Raw genomic sequence first — 23,594 nt, forward strand, 5'->3', positions numbered from 1 at the left:
AAGGAGAATGGGGGCTCTACTCTCTTGGGTTGGGCCTGTGCGGAGGAGAATGGGGGCTCTACTCTCTTGGGTTGGGCCTGTGCGGAGGAGAATGGTGGCTCTACTCTCTTGGTTTGGGCCTGTGCGCAGGAGAATGGTGGCTCTACTCTCTTGGTTTGGGCCTGTGCGGAGGAGAATGGTGGCTCTACTCTTAGTTTGGGCCTGTGCGGAGGAGAATGATGGATCTTTACTCTCTTGGCTTGGGCCTATGCGGAGGAGAATGATGGATCTCAACTCTTATTTTTTTTTTTGTGTGTGTGCAGTTCCCGTGCCGTTGGGAAGGGTGTACGTCCTGATCCTTTTATCATTCCTTATGAGTGAGTAGTGGGTGGGCAGACCCCTACAAAGGAAACATAGCCATCCGGAAATGTTAATGTTGTTTTAATAAAAGTGTTTTATTGATATTGTATTGTGTTAGGGCACCCCCTAGTGGCCGGGTGGGACGGCTGTCGCCACAGGGAATGAGGAGGAGCCGGCAGAAACCAGTGGAAGATAAAAAGTGTGTGTGTGGAAGAAAGTGGCAGTTGGGTCCGGGAGGAGTGAGTGAACAACAAGGGGGCAGAGTGTGGGAGCTGAATAGATCGGGGACGCCGGAGAAGACAGGAGGGGACGAAACCTCAGCAAGCAAAGCAGCCGGTGTGGGTCCGGCCTGTGGGTAGCTGTTAGTGGGAGCCCGGCGAAGTGGAGTAACCGGTCACATCCCCACTGGAGGGAGCGTCAGGGCAGGTTGTCCCCCAGCTCAAGCAAGTGTACCCGGTATTCATAACTGCACTGTTTTTGGGAGAAGAAGTGTGAAAATAAAACATGTCGTTTATTTGCATTGAACCCTGCCTGAAGCGTGTTTTTGCACCGGATGATCGTTGCACCACCACACTCTGCCCCACCGAGTCATCTCCCGACATGGAAGTAGTGATGGAGTAAGGGGGGAGTCTTGAACCTACAAAGGCCACGACTACAAGGCCGGAGACCCCCCTGGCTCATCATTACATGTGGCGTAGTCGGCAGGATGCGAATTCCCTGCCAGGGACCCAAGAAGCCGGAGATCAAGTGGTGCCTAGGGCACAGGATCCGGACTTCAAGAGAAGATTTCCAGTCCCTTGGTGGGAAGAAGAAACAGTGCCTGTAGCGTTGGACCGGGCACAAGATGGCGGCAAGATGGCCGTCGTCTGGGAAGATGAAGAAAGCGCGCGAAAAGTTGGCGCCAAAAGAAGAGCCTGGGGCTGGCCGGTGCCGAAAAAGAAGTTCGGAGTACTCCGCCCAAAGAGGGGAGGTGCCAGTCCCAGGGCACGCAGAAGAACATGTACAGTGGGTGGAGTTTGTTCAAGAGCGGGAAAAATAGGCCCGCCTCCACCTTCTCCACCTTCTCCACCTTCTTCACCTTCTCCACTGACCCCGCCGCCATTACTAGAGACGACGCAAGCTCATAAGATGGAGACCTCCGGGCAACAGCAGGAAATAGTGACCACTATGGCCCTCACTAACCTGGGCCGAGGACGTCCCAAACATGCTGCAGCTACAGAAGTGTCCCCTCTCAATATCCCGGCCGCGTCAGGAGGATCAGAACGTCCGGCTAAGGTGACCTGGCTAACCACCTGGGACGCTGCGACCGGAGGCACTACCACCGAAGTACGAGCGACCTACGCCACCCAGTTACCAGTGGGGAATCGGCCCCTGGGGATCTCCTATCCCGTCTCGGAGACACCCCTGCCCGTCACCGCGGCCGCAGCACCATCCGTCCCCATACAGGCTCCGGCAGAAGAGATCGCCCGGAAGCTGGAACAAGACCCCTGGGGTTTTTTCTGGGACCCCGTCCAGCCGTCTACCATACCTCACTCAAGGGCTCCGTCCCCGGTACCAGACCCCGTCCGGGAGCGGCTGCTCGCAGAGACCATCGCCCGGGAGATGATGGCCGGTCCCCGAGGTGAAGAGCTGGCGCTGCAGTTCACCACAGGTATAGTGGTGAAGTTTAACCAGCAGGAAGGCTACGGCTTTATCCGGGAAGAGACAACCGGAGACGACTACTTTTACAACAGGGTACATCTGGATGTGGAAGGTTTGCCGCAGCGCCTGCATACACTCTATCCGGGCGAAAAAGTCGAGTTCCTACCGGAGGCGGGAAGCCGCGGCCTCTTCGCGGTCGGCGTGACTAGAATGCCGACCCCACGAGAAGCCGCTCAATGGCAGCAGGAGCTGGAGTGGGAGGAACATCAAAGCCGGCGGCGGGCCCAGTTAAGACCGGTGCTGGCTGAAGCCTCTCAACCCCGACGCACTTTGGCGGTGGCTCCGGAGATGATGCCCGGACCAACTCCTGGCCCGGAAAGGGAGATCCCGGCGGTGCTGGCGGTCAACCAGAACATAACCAACCACCCGGTGATTGTTCTGGACGTGCCTCAGCCACCCCGAGGAGCGACACCATCACCCCCGCCAGGAAATGAGGAGATCACGACACCCGAGGCCGCCGTTGCTCCTGAACCTTTTCGAAGGCTACGTCGACAGCCCGGGCAGTCCCTGTCCGACTACATCCAGGCACAGAGGGCCGAATGGAAGCGGGCCTGGCCTCCGGCGTAAACCGCCCTGATCGGCTCGTACGAAGACCAGTGTTGTTGTTTGACCGGCAGAAGTTATGTTAAGACCGGAGGGAGTCTGTGGCTGGACTGAGCCAGGGGCTCCTCCGTGTCCTGAAGAAAAGTTTTGTGTTCCTGTGGCGCACAACCAAGACCGGGAGCGCTGCTAAGCCTCCGGGCACCATCAAAGACCAGGAGCGCTGCTAAGCCTCCGGGCGCCACCAAAGACCGGGAGCGCTGCTAAGCCTCCGGGCGCTGGACTGGTGCCCCTTTTCTTCCGGGCCGCCTGTTGTGGACTGGTTCATAGTGTTGTGCCTAGTTTAAAGATGTGTGTTTTTATGATGGAGCCTTGCCGGGAGGCTCGGGTTTTAAGAGAGGAGGTGTGTAGTGGGTGGGCAGACCCCTACAAAGGAAACATAGCCATCCGGAAATGTTAATGTTGTTTTAATAAAAGTGTTTTATTGATATTGTATTGTGTTAGGGCACCCCCTAGTGGCCGGGTGGGACGGCTGTCGCCACAGGGAATGAGGAGGAGCTGGCAGAAAGCAGGGGAAGATAAAAAGTGTGTGTGTGGAAGAAAGTGGCAGTTGGGTCCGGGAGGAGTGAGTGAACAACAAGGGGGCAGAGTGTGGGAGCTGAATAGATCGGGGACGCCGGAGAAGACAGGAGGGGACGAAACCTCAGCGAGCGAAGCAGCCGGTGTGGGTCCGGCCTGTGGGTAGCTGTTAGTGGGAGCCCGGCGAAGTGGAGTAACCGGTCACATCCCCACTGGAGGGAGCGTCAGGGCAGGTTGTCCCCCAGCTCAAGCAAGTGTACCCGGTATTCATAACTGCACTGTTTTTGGGAGAAGAAGTGTGAAAATAAAACATGTCGTTTATTTGCATTGAACCCTGCCTGAAGCGTGTTTTTGCACCGGATGATCGTTGCACCACCACACTCTGCCCCACCGAGTCATCTCCCGACATGGAAGTAGTGATGGAGTCAGGGGGGAGTCTTGAACCTACAAAGGCCACGACTACAAGGCCGGAGACCCCCCTGGCTCATCATTACAAGTGTATCATCTTTGGTGGAGGCTGCTCAAGTTTACTGTGATTTCTGATGATCCCGGTGCTCACCAGGGTCTGAGCACATCACATCTCCGTCACTTTCTGCTCCATAGAAAAATGCTCGCTTCTAGGATTGCTACACACTTCTCCACCTGGAAGAATTGACACTGGGTCACCTTGGAGCTCCATACTATGCACCTTGGGTCCTTTATTTGGTCCATCAAACATGACGGGTCAGTTTTCACCTTCAGTGCTGGAGCAGATATCTGCAAACACTGAACATATAAAATCTCATCTGCGTTACTCCTATCTTGAATATCCATCTAAAAATTAAGGCACTTAGCTCATGAAATGGCCAATTCATGAGAGGCTGTCAGCCACCGTCTGTAAGGCATCCTTCTCTGCTGGAATATCTCAGGGTTGTTATATTGTGTTGTGCGTTGTGCAATCATGGCAGCCTGCACCTGTTCACACCTGCTTTATTCTGTTCGCAGGTGCTGATCAGTTTTTTTTGTGTGTTCGACTATAGGAGGGCTATGACTGCCTCAGCAGAGACTGAAGGGTTTGTAAGTCTGTTCTGGTATTTTCGGTGCATTCTTTGCAGTAACTCCTGACCTCTGCCATGAAGCAGCTGGCTCAGGATGAACAAAGTTGCTTTATCATTACCTGTTAGCAAGGCATTGGGAAGACCTGGTGACTTCATGATCGGTGAGGACAATGCTTGGTGTTCACCCCCTCAGTTCTGTCGCACAGGTCAGGGCATGTGGCAGGGAGTGGTTAAGATGTGCTCATTGTGTGCAGGGTGTGGACGTCGTGTCATGTGTGTCATGCTGTGTGCCAGGGTGTCTGGGTGTGTGCAGTAATGCAGTCACACAGGATATTATCGGAGGGGATGAGGGAGAAAGTTCTGCAGCAGAATTGAGAAGGACAAGCCCTCTGCTGTGTGCCCTCTCATAGCTTGTACTCCAGCCCTGCAACCATTCAGACCCAGGCCACGCACGTCCAGGTCAGGTTATCCGAGGTCTAACCTTTCCCAGAACATCAACTCCTGTGTGCTATTATCCTGTCATGTAGGCTCCATCCTTCTAGGACTATTACCTGTCTTCTGGACATTGCTATTGTAGGACTGCAACCTGTCTCCTCGTGGCTCCATCCTTCTAGGACTACAACCTGTCTTCAGAACATTGCTCATTATAGGACTACAACCTGCCTCCTGGAGACTCCATCCTTCTAGGACTATTACCTGTCTTCTGGACATTGCTATTGTAGGACTACAACCTGTCTCCTCGTGGCTCCATCCTTCTAGGACTACAACCTGTCTCCTGGAGGCTCCATCATTCTCGGACTATTACCTGTCTTCTGGACATTGCTATTGTAGGACTGCAACCTGTCTCCTGGAGACTCCATCCTTCTAGGACTACAACCTGTCTCCAGAACATTGCTTATTATAGGACTACAACCTGCCTCCTGGAGACTCCATCCTTCTAGGACTATTACCTGTCTTCAGAACATTGCTTATTATAGGACTACAACCTGTCTCCTGGAGACTCCATCCTTCTAGGACTATTACCTGTCTTCAGAACATTGCTTATTATAGGACTACAACCTGTCTCCTGGAGACTCCATCCTTCTAGGACTATTACCTGTCTTCAGAACATTGCTTATTATAGGACTACAACCTGTCTCCTGGAGACTCCATCATTCTCGGACTATTACCTGTCTTCAGAACATTGCTTATTATAGGACTACAACCTGTCTCCTGGAGACTCCATCCTTCTAGGACTATTACCTGTCTTCAGAACATTGCATATTATAGGACTACAACCTGTCTCCTGGAGACTCCATCCTTCTAGGACTATTACCTGTCTTCAGAACATTGCTTATTATAGGACTACAACCTGTCTCCAGGAGATTCCATTCTTATGCTAGGACTAGTACCTGTGTCCTGGAGGTGCCATAATTCTCCTAGGACTACAACCTTTCTCCAAGAGGCGCCATCCTTCTCCTGGAAGTTCCATCTGTCTACTGGACTACAACCTGTCTTGTGGAGGCTGCCTCCTTCTAGGACTATTACCTGTCCCCTGGAGGTTCAATCTTTGTAATGGACTACAACCTGTCTCCTACAGACTCCCTTTTTATTCTAGAACTACAACCTGTCTCCTAGGCTTCATCCTTCTCTTAGGACTATTACATGTCTTCTTTAGACTTCATCCTTCTAGGACTATTACATGTGTTCTGGAGGCTCCATCCTTAATCTTTGACTACAACCTATCTCCAAGAGTCTCCATTCTTATTTTAGGACTATAACCTGTATCCTGGAGGTGCCATCCTTTTTCTAGGACTATTACCTGTCTCCAGGAGGCTTCATCCTTATTCTAGGTTCTAGTACCTGTCACCAGAAGGCTCCATCCTTCTCCTAGGACTAATACTTGTCTCCTGGAGGAACCATCCTTATTCTTGAACTAGAACCTGTCTCCTGGAGGCTAAATTCTTATTCTAGGACTATTACCTGTCTCCATGATGCTCCATCCCCCTAGGACTAGTACAAGTCTATAAGAGACTTCACCCATATTCTAGGACTAATACATGTCTCCTAGATGCCTTACTCCATCCTCATACTAGGACTAGTACCTATCTCCAGGAGACTTCATCTTTATTCTAGGACTAATACTTGTCTATATTAGGATCCATAATTAATGTAGGACTATAACCTGTCTCCTGGAGGCTCCATCCTTCTCCTAGAATTATAACCTGCTAACTGCAGACTCCATCCTCCTTCTAGGACTTGTACTTGTCTTCTGTGGGATTCATCCATATTCTAGTACTATAATGTCTTCTGGATGCTCCATCCTTATTCTAGGATTATTATCTGTCTTCAGGAGGCTCCAGCCTTATTCTAAGACAATTACTGGTCTCCTTGTGGCTCCATCCGTCTTCTAGGACTAATAACTGTCTCCTGGAGGCTCCATCCTTATAGTAGGACTATAACCTGCCTCCTGAAGGCTACATCCATATTCTAGGACTAGTACCTGTCTCCTGGAGGCTACATGCTTATACTAGGACTATAACCTGCCTCCTGAAGGCTCCATCCATATTCTAGGACTAGTACCTGTCTCCTGGAGGCTACATCCATATTCTAGGACTAATACCTTTCTCCTGGAGGCTCCATCCTTCTACTAGAACTAGTCCCTGTCTCCTGCAGGCTCCATCCTTCTACTAGGATTAGCACCTGTCTCCTGGGAGGCTCCATCATTCTACTAAGTCTACAACTTGTCTCCAGGAAGCTCCATCCTTATTGTAGGACTAGTACCTTTCCCCAGGAGGCTTCCTCCTTCTGCTAGGACTAATAACTCTCTCCACGAGACTCCAATCTTATTCTAAGACTAGTACTTGACTCCTTGAGACTCCATCCTTCTCCTACGACTAGTATTGGTCTCCAGAAAGCTCCCTCCTTCTTGTAGGACTATTACGTGTCCACAGGAAGCTCTGTCCTTATTCTAGGAATAATACTTTTCTCCTGAAGGCTCTAGTTTTCACTGATTTTCTTTTGTTTAGTTTCCCACCATTTGTGACGTGTTTATCTTGCTTCTTAGGGCTCCTTCCAGTGCCTATCCCCTAAGGTGGTAATTTCTTCTGCACACTATGGTCATCCATCCAGCATAGTCCCTTCTCCAGGAGTGTCCTCCGTATCCATCCTCCTTCTGGGAGCATCGTCAGACTCGTACTTATCATCGTAGTGACATCTTAGATGGGCGGTAACAGTGTAAAGAATGCCGCCGACGTCCAGAACGGTAAATATCTCCTTATGTCACCTTTGTATTTGGTACTAAGTGAATTATTAAAGAGACAAATTAAATCTGTAACAGAAATAGTAATAACAGTAGTAATAGCAACACTAGCCGTACTAATGGAGGTAATAATGGGTGTGGTGCGAGTAATCACAGAGCTAGTGGTGGTAATGGCAGCAGTAACAGCAGATTTACTATTATTGCTACGGCTGCAATGTAAAATATAAGAAAAGAAGAAGATAATCTGGAAATCTTATCTCCATATTGTATGGCACAGAACAGATCGCACATTGGACATTTTCATTTGAAGAAATTACCGTAACTCATTTAGAAATTGATGGCAGTGACACATCTCAGAACAGTTTTACCCGGGCCGTATCCACCACTGTGTCCTGGCCGCGTCCACCACTGTGTCCCGGCTGTGTCCACCATGTCTACTATAGTGTCCCGGACGCGTCAACCATTGTGTCCTGGCCGCGTCCATCATGTCCACCATTGTGTCCCGGCCGCGTCCACCAGACTGTAGAGACGGGGAAGTGAGTAGATAATTGCTGGAGTTTTGGGAGAGGAACATTGTCCCGTTCTTGTCCGATGTTGCTTTCTTGCTCTTCCTCATTTTGGGGTCTTTACCTGATTTTTCGTTTGATGATGTACCATACGTTTTCTATTGGTGAAAGGTTCAAACTGCAAGCGGTCGATTCATCACCCAGACTCATCTTCTGCCACCCTGTGTTGCTGTGATGGATGCAGTATGTGGTTTATCATTGTCCTGCTGAAATGCACAAGGCTTTCCCTAAAATAGACGTTGTCTGGATGGATCAGGTGTTGTTCTACCACCTCTATGTAATGCTCAGCATTGATGGCGCCTCTCAGGTGTAAGCTGCCCCTGCCATAGGCACTAATGCTCCATTCACCAGAGATGCAGAACTGTGCACTGATAACCAGCTGCATGGTCCCTCTCTTCGTTAACAAGCTGGGTGGTCCATGTCGTCCAGGGTTCCCTCAAAGTATGTCACAATTTGATTAATCGACCACAGAACAGTTTTCCATTGTACCTCGGTCCAGAGCTTTGGCCCTGAGCAGAAGGCAGCATTTCTGGATTGTGCGGACATACATCTTCTTCTTTGTGTGATGGAGCTTTCACTTGCCTTTGTGGATTGCTTGGTGATTACAGAATGATTTCTGGAAGTTTTCCTGAGCCTATACAGTGATTTGCATGACTGAATTCTGACTGTATAATTCAGTGCCACCTGGAGATCTCGAGCATCCATTACTGAGCCTATGCACATGGTTTTCTCCGCAGTCTCTGAATCTCTAGAAGACATTATATATTGTGGATGGTAAATATTCAAAGTCTTTACAATTTTACATTGAAGATTATATTTCTGAAAGTGTCCCACATTTTTAGATGCATTTGTTCACAGATGGGTGACCTCAGACCATCTTTGCTTCTTCGGAGAGACTCTGCCTCTCTCATCTGCTCTTTTTATACAATCATTTGGCCTGGTTGAATATCGAGCCTTTGGCTGTTTTTCATTCATACCTCTTACTATTACATCATTTTATTAACCCTGTCTCAAGCTTTCTGAAAAGTGTCGCCACCATCATTTTCTGAATGAGTTAATTTTTTCAAAGAAAAATGTCCCATGTCTGATCCGTGTTCTGTGTGATACAATATGGTGATAAGAGACTTTCCGATCGCCGTGTTTTCTTTCCATTTTGCACAGTGCTTAATTTTTATGGACTCGGGGTTGTAGTAGTGATTGTAGCACAAATAAGAATAATCCCAGTAGTAGTTGTGATAATAGCTGCAGTAATAATAGTAATCACACTTCCTTCTTGTGGGTCCCTTGCTTTATCCTGGGAGTTCAGGATCTGTTTTTCCAGTTCCTCTCAGTTTCGTCCATCTTTCTCCTCAGATCCCACCATGGGTCCAGCGTCACCATCCCTCTACAAGCTTCACCAGTCTCCGACGGACTCCCCCACCCGGGATTCGTTCTACACACCCACAGGCAGCCCTGACTCTCGGCCCACCCCTATGGACACTGGCCCTTCCCCTGAGGATTTAAGCCCCCTCCACGATGAGCCCAGGAGTACAGATACCTGGGGGGCCCCATTTAGTCAGGCAATGAAGAGGATACAAAGAGCGACGTGTGCTCTAGATGAAATGCATGGACAGCTGCGGGGCCTTCTGAGTCCGGCGAGCAGCACTGAGGGCCACCGCATCTTGGATTCAGCTCTGGGTTGGGAGATGCGGCTGACAGAAGTGAGAAAAGACCTGAAAGGTGGCCTGCGAGAGCTGAGCGAGCTGCGGAGGCAGTATGAGGCGCTGAGTGCAGGTTCGACTCCCCACAGGCACCCCATCACCTCCATCATAACCGATAGACATAACACAAGTGTAGCACCATGGCGAGACGCACAATATCTCCACCACTGTGACTCTTCTCAGGGCTTTCCATGGTCACATAGCCGATGTCCCGGCGGTCGTATAAATATATAGACATTGTCCGTCTCTCCATGGTGAAATGTTATGTTACTCAGTTATCAATACCAAGACTAGAACTGTGTCCCCCGTCCTTTTTTAATTGCCCGATACATCATTCTGCGGACCTCCTGAGTGCTCTCTGTCTTACAGGTTCAGGAACAGAGGCCGCAAAGCCCTCGGACATTCAGGTTTGTGGGATTCTGCATATATTGAGCCGGCGTGGAAAGGGAGGGAAAATGTATGGCGGGAGGGTAGACATGTGGTGAGAGGACAGGCGTATAGTGGTGGGAGGGCAGACGTATTGTGAAAGGACAGGTGTATAGTGGAGGGAAGGCAGACGTATGGTGAGAGGACAGGCGTATTGTGGGAGGGCAGACGTATAGTGGAGGGAGAGCAGACGTAGGGTGAGAGGACAGGCGTATTGTGGGAGGGTAGACGTATCGTGATTGGACATGTGTATAGTGGAGGGATGGCAGACGTATTGTGAAAGGAGAGGTGTATAGTGGAGGGAAGGCAGACGTATGGTGGGAGGCAGGCGTATTGTGGGAGGGCAGACGTATCGTGATAGGACAGGTGTATAGTGGAGGGATGGCAGACGTATTGTGAAAGTGTTGAGGATGGATACAAGTGATCCCTTTCCGATCTGATCGTTGTTCCGAATTAAAATGTCGTTTGTGCACGGCGAAAAAGAATGATAATTAATTGGAAATCAATTAAAACTCTTCCTCTCACGACCAAGACTGAGGCAAGACTGAAAATCTTTATTCTCGGACACTTAAACCACGAAGTAAAAGGGGTGTAAACAAAAGTTCTAGTCCAATCAAGTATCGTAGGTCAGGGCTTCATGACGTAGAGAGATCTGCATATGCCCCTTGGATTGGTCAATCCAAGGCTTCAGGAATTTCATTGTCCATCTGTCTTGGGTGTAAACCAGGAAATGGTGGCCATTTTCAAGCTATACATATATATATATATCCTAGTATATACTGAGGTTAAGGAAAATACACTGAATATGCAATATACATATATACATGTTAGTAAGAAACAAAAGCATTCACAAATATGTGTATTAGTTCACATCTACTGAACTATATAACTGAGTCTATGAAATGGCTGAATTAAGTATTTTTGGATACTCAATTCTTTATCCTCAACAGTCCCCCCTAAAGACTTACTTCTGCCATTTCTAAATTCTAAGGGGTACTGTGTTCCCTTAGGAAGAGAGGTAGAAAGATCTGTTGAAAAACCTGCCTAACTGAACGTTGAAACATGGGCGGAAAGGGGAAAGGGGTTTTCTTCACCGGTTTGAGACCAAGGACTCCTAGGCGAGTCCTCACCCTTTGTAGTTGGACTTTCCCATGTCTCAAGGTTCTCTAAGTCCTCTCTTCTAACTGTTCTGGCAATGCTGGTCTAAGACTATACAGGGTTTTCTGAAAAGGATAAGTATGAGCAGAACGCTCAGTGCAGCTCCGGTTGATTAACCCTTCTACAATGCGAGGTGTGGATCCATAGATGTTTCTGTGGTTGGATCGGCTCATCTAGTGTTGACTCATGGCTCTTTCTCGCTTGTCCTTTAGGATCAATCAGTCTCCTGACTGGAGACCATATGCTAATAGCTCTGATTTAAGATCTGGAATTGGAGAATACACCTGTTTAGCACACTATTCAGTCAATTATATAAAAATATACATGTCTATGTTAAACCAAAAAACATCTTACATAAAGACCTGCTTATTGCAAAAAGAAAACAGAACATATACATTTTATACACCATTTACTAGTTTCCACTTTTCTATAAAATATACACTTTTTGTAAACACATTTTTCTTTACATACCACCTTCATGTGCTTCTCAACAATAATGTCGTTTTCTGCACTGGAATGCCTCTGACCAAACCTGGAGAGAAATTTACACAACACGCACAGACTTGCATACAACGTGCTCATGATATACATCTATAATCAGTTTGCAGTCTCTAAGAATGGGTAGAGCAGGTGCAGGGTGTTTCTACGGACTCTTTACAGTTTTTTCTCACTTCGTTCTAGGCACTTGTCTCACAAGACTGGGTGAATCTGCCCACCTGGGTACTGAACCCGGTGTCACCAAAGCACACACTGACAATTGTCTTTCACAGATGTTACCTGGGCCATCATTAAGAAGAGCTCTCATGGCAGAGAAAGCTTACCACCCTTTATCCACAGACCTTCCTCAGTCAGCTGGCTCCCTGCATGTCACACTCCATTCCTTGTTGTTTTGCTTGTTCCTGTAGGGATTTAAGAACACAAGGAGTAACAGAAGTCACTGACGTGACCAATGTCACCAAGGCATGGTCGGTATTGGTGAAAGACTCTCAACTCTAGGCCCGTTCACTGCTTCTTGGTCAGCTGCACCTGTGCAAGGATCTCCATCCGAATCCATCAGCTCAGATCTAGACTTTCTTTTCGGCATACCTAATTCATTTGACAACAGGAAAAAATCTACAACCTACATACACCTCTAAAGACTCTTACCCACTCCTGTTCTACCCATCTAGAGAGGGCATTTAATGCATCACTGTCTCCTGTATCAATAGGATTGGAGGGAGTGGTCGAATTTAGACTACCTCATGTGGTGTAAACAGCAGCATATCCAGTGCAGAATCGACCACCATCTGGTTTCATCTATAAAAACAAAAACTTAAAAATATACATTAGATCATTCTTATAACTTCATCTCTGATCATAATACAGTTAGTGGTCATCTATACCTCACATGACTGAAAATACTAAATAAATAAACAAACAAATAAATAAACAAATAAACATATAAGACAAGACTTTCCTATTTCAGTTAACAGATATACCTCATAGTAATCTAATAAACATAACCTATGGGAAAAAGGTCAGCTTCAAAACCAAGGTCAACTTCAAAACCTATCTAATATGCCTGCTGCGCTCTCCAAGAAACTGGAGAATATAATTAATACCTTATTCCCCCCTTGTTTAATTGTTTATTTACCAATATGGCAAAATTCAGCATTTGTATACTGGTATTCCCTAAAAGAAAAGATAAAACAGCAGGTAATAAATTAGCCACATACTAAAACCTAAAATGAACAAACACTGAAAATAACGTACATCTCAGAACACTATACATTACTGGGGAATTTTAAAACCTTACAATAAACAACACTGTATCCATAAAGAAAAGAAAAACCTTTCATAGTAGAAACGACTGAGACATGATGAAATGACAGCTGTGACTGGGCGACTAACCTGCAAAAATATATAAATTGTTTAGAAATAATCGTAAAAACAGAAAAGGTGATAGAGTCACAAAATAAAAATATATTGTTCAAATAAATCGCCATTAAACACAAAACACATCCCATAAAATTTAATATTCCCTATTCAGGTATAAACAGCAAACTAAAAATGGGAAACCCTGAACTCCAAGGGTTAAACCAAACTCACGTCACTATTGGAGAGAGACACATTCCATCAAGACACATTCCATCCCTGTCTCTTAAAAGCGAGACAGGAAGAAGGAAAAAACTCATCCTTTGTTATAACAAAGACGTAGCAGGGAACACATCCATTACCCATGTACATTGAATGCATTATACATTTTTCCTAATTCCTTTTTACAAATGGATTTGATACATTTTGACATCAGTAGGGGTAAGTCGTTTACAATTTTTGTTTTAAATTAACTAACATAATACAAAGATATATATATTTACCTTCCTCTATTTTATTTTATGATATAATGCTGCAGGACTTCTAAAATACCAATTGATTTTATGTGAACAGAAAATTCTGTAAAAGTTTCACTTACTTATCTTTGACTTGTATTTATGGGATAACTGAGTAAACAAATATACTATTTATACTTATTCAGATATGTTAGTCATTTATACCAGAGAACACCTCCCACCGGGGATGGGTGGAGAGCTTTGAACAAAGAGCCATTGCGAGGGGTGTGGCTTATGAGGTGTACTGCCATCAGTGGGTGTAGCAAGACGGCTGCCACAGGAAGTTCCAGGCACCTGACTTCCGGGTGTAGCATCCATGTTGTGACTCCCTGGGTGTACTGGGAGTGGCTGGAACTACGTAGTAAACCAGGGATACTTTAGTGCCTGTAAATTTGCATTTCAGCATACAAAGGAGAGATATGATTAGCACCAGATATAATGACTTCTAGAGAAAAACAATAAGGCACCGCTAGAGAAACACATTTAGTGATTCTACAAACAGCAACAGACAGTGAATGAGGTCTTTGTTCTCCATTATAAACTCACTACAGATTAATCTGAACTTCAATACATGGGTTGCAGCCTGCCATCTAGTGGTAGTCCAACGATATTACACAACTTTTTGCAATCTTTTATATTTTTTCCGTTTTTTGTAACTAGGGCGACAGCGTTCTCAGCTCCTACTAAAAAACAATCTCTTCTTGAACAGAGTATACAGTGCTCTAGCTGGATTGGCCACATCCAACTGAACCCTCTTCCCGCTTCCCTACTATGCAATAAGGACATACTGCGACGTCCAACGTACGAATACAATACCGTTCCTCGTACGTTCCTATTTTTCCGGCGTCTCACATAGCAGTGCATGAGTTAATACTCAGGGGAATACGCTGGTTCAAAACACTTTTCTCCACCACCGGAATCCCTCCCCCTCTTTCCCGTGTAAGCGGACGCACTTTTTCAGCGTCCAACACGTGGATACTAATACCGTTCTCCACGTGTTCCTATTTCCGGCCATTAACACAAGAATCGATGTATTTTATATATATATATATATATATATATAAATAAAACACTGGGGGACACGCCAATTCCCTTATTTCTCTGTTCCAAAAACAAACCAACGATTACAAAATGCTGAAAAACGCATAAACTAGTTAATTTCTCTCAAATCCAAACCAAGATAACACTTGTCTTTCTTTCAAATCATTACAACTCTGTTTGCTTTACGATACAAAGGCTGCAGTCACCTGACCCCTCCTTTCTCCAAAGAGCTGCGCTGTTTTAACACCCAGCGTCTGCCTCTTCACGCTCCACCCCCCTTCTCCTTCACAGAACAAAGACAACAGCTGCGTCTGTGGGCATTCCAAACCCCCCCCCCCCCCCCCCGCTTTCTAACACACACAAACTTTCCTCTTAGTGAAGAAATGCAGGGGCAAGGGGGGGGATTAACTATCAACCCCCCTGCTTTCTTTGTCTAAGACACTGCAGACACAGCGTGTAATTCAATTCCCGCGCTCAGTCTGTGACTACCTCCCTTCTTCCTTCGGTCACAGCGAAGAAGAAAAAAAAACTACAGGCAATTAACTCTTTGAAAACTAGATCAGAGCGTAGAATCTACAAGCTATCTATGAAGCTAAAAACACCGTTCACAATTAGCAATAAAAAAAACAAACGATCAGATCGTATGACCCACGGACCCTATGACGCTATGGGGTCTGGGTCCGTCTCTTTGTTCTTAGACTACCGGCGAAAGATTCAAGCCCGCTAAGGGTCAATAGCGTCAACCCCTTCCTCAGTTCAGGGATCAGACCGTTCGCCACAAGTCTCCGAAACCGCAGGCAAATCTCATATACATTATATATGACACTTACCTGCGATTTTGAGTGATCAGCTCCTGTTTCGGTGGCCTGTGGGTACTAGGAAACGATCCCTCGGATCCGAGATAGAAGTTCGGCCAATCTTTCTTACGGTATCTCAGCAGTGCCTCCAGTTGTTGAGGATGGATACAAGTGATCCCTTTCCGATCTGATCGTTGTTCCGAATTAAAATGTCGTTTGTGCACGGCGAAAAAGAATGATAATTAATTGGAAATCAATTAAAACTCTTCCTCTCACGACCAAGACTGAGGCAAGACTGAAAATCTTTATTCTCGGACACTTAAACCACGAAGTAAAAGGGGTGTAAACAAAAGTTCTAGTCCAATCAAGTATCGTAGGTCAGGGCTTCATGACGTAGAGAGATCTGCATATGCCCCTTGGATTGGTCAATCCAAGGCTTCAGGAATTTCATTGTCCATCTGTCTTGGGTGTAAACCAGGAAATGGTGGCCATTTTCAAGCTATACATATATATATATATATCCTAGTATATACTGAGGTTAAGGAAAATACACTGAATATGCAATATACATATATACATGTTAGTAAGAAACAAAAGCATTCACAAATATGTGTATTAGTTCACATCTACTGAACTATATAACTGAGTCTATGAAATGGCTGAATTAAGTATTTTTGGATACTCAATTCTTTATCCTCAACAAAAGGAGAGGTGTATAGTGAAGGGAAGGCAGACGTATGGTAGGAGGACAGGCGTATTGTGGAAGGGCAGATGTATAGTGGAGGGAGAGCAGACGTAGGGTGAGAGGACAGGCGTATTATGGGAGGGTAGACGTATCGTGATTGGACATGTGTATAGTGGAGGGAGGGCAGACGTATTGTGAAAGGAGAGGTGTATAGTGGAGGGAAGGCAGACGTATGGTGGGAGGCAGGCGTATTGTGGGAGGGCAGACGTATCATGATAGGACAGGTGTATAGTGGAGGGATGGCAGACGTATGGTGAGAGGACAGGCGTATAGTGGTGGGAGGGCAGACGTATTGTGAAAGGAGAGGTGTATAGTGAAGGGAAGGCAGACGTATGGTAGGAGGACAGGCGTATTGTGGAAGGGCAGATGTATAGTGGAGGGAGAGCAGACGTAGGGTGAGAGGACAGGCGTATTATGGGAGGGTAGACGTATCGTGATTGGACATGTGTATAGTGGAGGGAGGGCAGACGTATTGTGAAAGGAGAGGTGTATAGTGGAGGGAAGGCAGACGTATGGTGGGAGGCAGGCGTATTGTGGGAGGGCAGACGTATCATGATAGGACAGGTGTATAGTGGAGGGATGGCAGACGTATGGTGAGAGGACAGGCGTATAGTGGTGGGAGGGCAGACGTATTGTGAAAGGACAGGTGTATAGCAGGGGGAGGGAAAACGTATGGTGGGACGGGGAAATGTATGGTGGGAGGACAGGCATATAGTGGTGGGACGGTAGACGTGTGGAGGGAGCACAGACGTGTGGTGAGAGGACAGGCGTATAGTGGTGGGAGTGTAGTCGTGTGGTGGGAGCGTAGACGTGTGGTGAGAGGACAGGTGTATAGTTGTTGGACTGCCATCATATGGTGAAAGAACCAATGTATGGTGAGACGATATAGACAGTGTTTGGGCACCTCCTGCAGTCAGTGGATGAGACATGAATGTGTGTGGTCCCTCCAGGGTAGCACAATAATGACAGATCTCTCCTTGACAGGCTCACATAAGAGCTTTGGAATCTGAGGAGAGGATAGAGAGGGAACGACTGCGAGGTAGGTACCAGATGTAATGTTCTGCCATGAAAGCCAGTGTGATGCTCTGCAGCACGGCTCCTATACTCTGTGCTCCTCTGTCCCTTGTAGATCGCGTCTACCAGGTAGAGAAAGAAAATGTGAAATTAACAGAAAGGATCATCGAACTGCAGGTGAGACGTCACCTTGTGTATCTTCACCTTGTGTATCTCTATCTCATATATCACCACCTTGTTTATCTCCACCTTGCGTATCTCCAGCTCACGTTATCATCTCCATTCTGAGTTATCGCCGCCTCATGTATGTCCTGTGACTCTCCATGGCTTCATTCTTATCCTCCTCACAGGGTGAAGTGCAGGATCTCAACCTGCTGCAGTCAGATCTCCGCACGGCCGTCTCTGTAGCCGAGAGATTTAGAGAGGAGACCCAAGAGAAACTGGAGATATGTGAGCGGGAGAACCATAGACTCAGAAACAAGGGGTGAGTGGCACCTGAAACCTGAGCAAATCTCTTACATCGGCCCAAGATGAGGGGGTAACATGGCTATGAACAATGGTGGATCCCTCTGAAGTGGAGATTTGACTGAGTGATCTTGGATCCCTCTGAGGTGGTGACGTGGCTCTAATTGGTGGTGGATTCCTATAATTCTAGAGCCTGTTAGGTCACACAGATGAATTGTGCTCCTGAATAATTACGAGTCCTTATAGACAGGGAAATAACAGAGGACTGATGGTTTTGTACATTGAAGACCACTGATGGTGAATGTTGAGGACTGACTTTGCTCTTCCCCTGCAGGTCGGACTCTGTGGATTGGGTAGAGGGCCCCACTGTCAATGGTTCTCTGCAGGGATATCGCAGCCTTCCTCGGGGAGCCATCCTGTCTTCCATGCGGGTAGGTAGAGCACTAACATCCAACTTGTGGCTGCCACATGTCCACTTACTCTTGTCTGACCTCTTGGCAGGACCCCATTACAAAGTCCAGCAGTCTGATGAGTGTGCCCCCCAGCAGCTCCCGGGTCCGGGATTCAGGTGACACTTCCTAACTAGAAGTCCATGAACATCAGAGGTTTCTCAGTGAAGTCCTCTTCTGTGTCTGTTGCAATGCTTATGTCTTCTTCTTTCTCAATAAGACATGTCATATGTGCCACCAGGACCTTAACACCTTCTTCTCATCTTTTCCCTCCTCACATTATAGTCGATGAGTCGTAATATTAATTATCCATTTCAGCTCAATGATGAGAGTTGTTGTCCTATAACCAATATTTACGTATCTCCATTATCAGAAGCCCCATCAGCCCGTAAAGAGAGAAGAGGAAGCCTAGAAACCCTACTAAACCAGTCAAAAGCCACGTGAGTGACACAGCTCTCTACACGTGGCTCAGTATATGGATGCCGTGTTCGGCCATTTCTGATCTTTCTTATTTCCTCAGGGAGAATTTGACCGAAGACTCTGGCTCCTTCTTCCGTCGTTATGGAGGTTCAAAAAGAGGCGTTTTCCTGCGCTGGGCTCAGGACCGCACCTGCGGATACAAGGTGGGTGCAGTAGTGAGAGCTGGTCCCCGAGTAAGAGGCGCGGCTCGGGGGGTCATCCGACAAAAGCTGCGCACAGGTTCCCAGACACTCCTGGTGGAAAATCCAGGTTCTGTAATGTTGGGAACCTCTCACTCTCCATCACAATCCTTCCACTGCAGATGTAGGGATTGCCTGTTCATCACGTGCGCTGTAGGGATTGCCTGTCTATCACGTGCACTGTAGGGATTGCCTGTCCTGTTATGATCTGGTAACCGTGGACGATCACAAAAAATCCCATTGATAAGGAAAAAAATAAAAACCATAAGAGTAGTTGGAAACTAAGCTGACCGCCATCCCCTCTCTATCGGACAACACTAGAAGTAGCAGTGGAATGTTCCTAACACACCTAGACACCTCGTCCCTGACTGAGAAACTTGCTACACCTCAAAGATACAAATGAGGAATCTTAACTTGCTTCGGAGCAGTCCCCAAAGAAATAGCAAGTCCCCAACATGCAACAACGGTGATGTAAGAAAACACAATACACAGAAAATATAGATTAGGAAAGGTGAGGCCCGACTTAATAGATACAAAAGGACAGGAAAGATAACTGATTGCGGCCAGCAAAAAACCCTGTAAAAATACCAATCTCCTGATAATAAAAAATACTGAGACCACACGGTCTTCCCCCACTATATCAGGTACTCTTGTGCCAGACACTTTAAACAGAACTGCAGATATAATGGGAAGAAACAAAATCACAGAACAAATAATATTCTAAAGTGCAAATAATCCAAACATGAACAGGGAGCAAGCTCCCTTTCTTGCTGTAGGAACTACCCTGCTCACAAAAGCAGAGAGACAGATTCTCACATACAAGAAACCAAACACAGAACCAAATGGAATAAGCAGAAACACTCTTAAGTGCAATTCCAGCAATTAAGCACAGAAACTAGTACACTTATGTGGAGTAGATTCAGGCACCAAATAAACGGGAGAAACTGAAGGGAAAACTCCCAGCCATCTTCAGAAGCAGGCAGGAATATTTATCACCGGCGACCACCAGGCACACAATGCTCTCCTACATAAGCTAGGCTGATATGCAATAGGATTTCCTGGATTCCCAAATAATTTCATCACCTGTCTGAATCACAGATTCCAACTCAGCTTCATTACCATTCCTGCCCACCAGAGGGAGCTCCACACCAGTAACCACTCGGATGACATTCACAACACTGTCCATCACGTGCCCTGTAGGGATTGCCTGTCCATCACATGCCCTGTAGGGATTGCCTGTCCATCACGTGCCCTGTAGGGATTGCCTGTCCATCACGTGCGTTGTAGGAATTGCCTGTCCATCACATGTGCTTTAGGGATTGCCTGTCCATCACGTGCGCTGTAGGGATCACTCGTGCACTGTGTGAGCTTTAGCGATCACTCGTGCACTGTGTGAGCTGTAGGGATCTCTCTTGTGCACTGTGTGAGCTGTAGGGATTGAGGGATTGCCTGTCCATCACGTGCGCTGTAGGGATCTCACTTGTGCACTGTGTGAGCTGTAGGGATCTCTCTTGTGCACTGTGTGAGCTGTAGGGATCTCTCTTGTGCACTGTGTGAGCTGTAGGGATCTCTCTTGTGCACTGTGTGAGCTGTAGGGATCTCTCTTGTGCACTGTGTGAGCTGTAGGGATCTCTCTTGTGCACTCTGTGAGCTGTAGGGATCTCTTGTGCACTGTGTGAGCTGTAGGGATCTCTCTTGTGCACTGTGTGAGCTGTAGGGATCACTCTTGTGCACTGTGTGTGCTGTCGGGATCTCTCTTGTGCACTGTGTGAGCTGTAGGGATCTCTCGTGCACAGTGTGAGCTGTAGGGATCTCTCGTGCACTGTGTGAGCTGTAGGGATCTCTCGTGCACTGTGTGAGCTGTAGGGATCTCTCGTGCACAGTGTGAGCTGTAGGGATCTCTCGTGCACTCTGTGAGCTGTAGGGATCTCTCGTGCACTGTGTGAGCTGTAGGGATCTCTCGTGCACTGTGTGAGCTGTAGGGATCTCTCATGCACTGTGTGAGCTGTAGGGGTCTCTCGTGCACTGTGTGAGCTGTAGGGATCTCTCATGCACTGTGTGAGCTGTAGGGATCTCTCGTGCACTGTGTAAGCTGTAGGGATCTCTTGTGCACTGTGTAGGCTGTAGGGATCTCTCGTGCACTGTGTGAGCTGTAGGGATCTTTCGTGCACTGTGTGAGCTGTAGGGATCTCTCGTGCACTGTGTGAGCTGTAGGGATCTCTCGTGCACTGTGTGAGCTGTAGGGATCTCTCGTGCACTGTGTGAGCTGTAGGGATCTCTCGTGCACTGTGTGAGCTGTAGCGATCTCTCTTGTGCACTGTGTGAGCTGTAGCGATCTCTCTTGTGCACTGTGTGAGCTGTAGGGATCTCTCGTGCCTGTGTGAGCTGTAGGGATCTCTCTTGTGCACTGTGTGAGCTGTAGGGATCGCTCGTGCACTGTGTGAGCTGTAGGGATCTCTCTTGTGCACTGTGTGAGCTGTAGGGATCTCTCGTGCACTGTGTGAGCTGTAGGGATCTCTCGTGCACTGTGTGAGCTGTAGGGATCTCTCGTGCCTGTGTGAGCTGTAGGGATCTCTCGTGCACTGTGTGAGCTGTAGGGATCGCTCGTGCACTGTGTGAGCTGTAGGGATCTCTCGTGCCTGTGTGAGCTGTAGGGATCTCTCGTGCACTGTGTGAGCTGTAGGGATCTCTCGTGCACTGTGAGCTGTAGGGATCTCTCTTGTGCACTGTGTGAGCTGTAGCGATCTCTCTTGTGCACTGTGTGAGCTGTAGGGATCTCTCGTGCACTGTGAGCTGTAGGGATCTCTCGTGCACTGTGTGAGCTGTAGGTATCTCTCGTGCACTGTGTGAGCTGTAGGGATCTCTCGTGCACTGTGAGCTGTAGGTATCTCTCGTGCACTGTGTGAGCTGTAGGGATCTCTCGTGCACTGTGAGCTGTAGGGATCTCTCGTGCACTGTGTGAGCTGTAGGTATCTCTCGTGCACTGTGTGAGCTGTAGGGATCTCTCGTGCACTGTGTAAGCTGTAGGGATCTCTCGTGCACTGTGTGAGCTGTAGGGATCTCTCGTGCACTGTGAGCTGTAGGGATCTCTCGTGCACTGTGTGAGCTGTAGGGATCTCTCATGCACTGTGTAAGCTGTAGGGATCTCTCGTGCCTGTGTGAGCTGTAGGGATCTCTCGTGCCTGTGTGAGCTGTAGGGATCGCTCGTGCACTGTGTGAGCTGTAGGGATCACCCATCATCATCGGACGCTCATTCTCTTGTACGTCTTGCAGCATGTGGTCATCACGAACTTCAGCACTTCATGGGTGGACGGCATGGCGCTGTGCGCTCTCCTGCACTCCTACCTGCCGCAGAGCGTCCCGTACGCACAGCTGCGCCCCCTGGAGAAGGTATGTCGCCATCTCTGCACCATTAGTCAGGGTGTAGAGCGCTCTTGGTCACGAATATTGAACTCTCTTACAGAGGAAGAACCTGCAGTTGGCTTTCCAGGTGGCGGAGAGTGCAGGGATCCCCCCCGTGCTGGTAATGTCCCCCCATGTGACTTGTCTGTCTTCTCTGCTTCTTCTCCATCTCTGACTCTTCTCCTCCCCGCAGACCATTGACCACATGCTCCAGACACAAGGTCCAGACTGGCAGAAAGTTCTTCTCTACGTTGAGTCAATTTACCAGAAATTCGAGGCCTGAATTTTGTGATTTCTTGGTTTGTCTGACAACTATTGGCAGGTGCCGCAGGAGTCGGGACCACGACCGGTGTCTTCAGTCTGTTACATGGATTTCTCTACCAGACGCTTCACCTAATGAAGTCTTCTCTGGACACCGGCTCCTATCTCCTCATACCAATGCAGACGATGTGTGGACTGATCAGAACTTATATGTAGGGACTGGTCCCTACACCGGGGCTTGTTCTCCGTGGGATGAGCTGCAGAATTAAACATGTGAACCCCCCCCCAATCTGGGCTGATCTTCTGTGAACTCACCAGGAGCCCAATCTGCAAATACAGCCCACACGTCCCACCAGGGGCAGGGGGTCATCTGGGCTGTGGGCTTATAAATTCTTGGAAAATTCTCCCAAAATTTAGATTAAGTGATAACAGAGTTTCCAGGTGGAAAGTGGTGGTGGGAGGTAAGGGGGGTGACAGGTAAAGGGAGCAGAAGATAAAGGGGTAGCAGGTAAGGAGACGGAAGGTAAGAGGGCAGGAGGTAAGGGGGCAAGAGGTAAGGTGGTGGGAAGTAAGGGGATGACAGGTTAGTGGGGCAGGAGGTAAGTGGACAGGAGGTAAGGGGGCAGGAGATAAGGTGGTGGGAAGTAAGGGGATGACAGGTTAGTGGGGCAGGAGGTAAGTGGACAGGAGGTAAGGGGGCAGGAGATAATGTGGTGGGAAGTAAGGGGATGACAGGTTAGTGGGGCAGGAGGTAAGTGGACAGGAGGTAAGGGGGCAGGAGATAAGGTGGTGGGAAGTAAGGGGATGACAGGTTAGTGGGGCAGGAGGTAAGGCGGCAGTTGATAAGAGGGCAGGAGGAAAGGTGGTGGGAGGTAAGGAAGCAGAAAGTAAGAGGACAGGAGGTAAGGGGGGTCTCAGGTAAGGAGACGGAAGGTAAGAGCACAAGAGGTGAGGGGGCAGGAGGTAAGGGGGCAAGAGATAAGGTGGTGGGAGGTAAGGGGATGACAGGTTAGTGGGGCAGGAGGTAAGTGGACAGGAGGTAAGGTGGTGGGAGATAAGGTGGTGGGAAGTAAGGGGATGACAGGTTAGTGGGGCAGGAGGTAAG

At 47.9% G+C, this 23,594-nt stretch overlaps 1 protein-coding gene across 2 annotated transcripts; it reads left to right on the plus strand.

The window, feature by feature from the left end:
• Nucleotides 1–4,502: 4,502 nt before the first annotated feature.
• Nucleotides 4,503–22,772, plus strand: LOC142245728 (uncharacterized). 2 transcript variants are annotated; one of them, XM_075318684.1, is made up of 14 exons: nucleotides 4,503–5,747; nucleotides 7,243–7,440; nucleotides 9,357–9,776; nucleotides 10,073–10,110; nucleotides 17,224–17,278; nucleotides 17,369–17,430; nucleotides 17,604–17,737; nucleotides 18,053–18,149; nucleotides 18,220–18,286; nucleotides 18,541–18,607; nucleotides 18,688–18,790; nucleotides 22,100–22,216; nucleotides 22,290–22,349; nucleotides 22,422–22,772. In XM_075318684.1, the coding sequence occupies exons 2-14, from the start codon at nucleotides 7,398–7,400 to the stop codon at nucleotides 22,509–22,511; spliced, it is 1,353 nt and encodes a 450-aa protein (XP_075174799.1). In that variant the 5' UTR covers nucleotides 4,503–5,747; nucleotides 7,243–7,397; the 3' UTR covers nucleotides 22,512–22,772. The 2 variants fall into 2 exon arrangements, with proteins under 2 accessions (XP_075174799.1, XP_075174798.1); XM_075318683.1 differs by having other exon boundaries at nucleotides 4,503–5,736.
• Nucleotides 22,773–23,594: the final 822 nt, after the last annotated feature.

Source organism: Anomaloglossus baeobatrachus, chromosome 7 (genome assembly GCF_048569485.1).
Source record: "Anomaloglossus baeobatrachus isolate aAnoBae1 chromosome 7, aAnoBae1.hap1, whole genome shotgun sequence".
Classification (NCBI taxonomy): Eukaryota; Metazoa; Chordata; class Amphibia; order Anura; family Aromobatidae; genus Anomaloglossus; species Anomaloglossus baeobatrachus.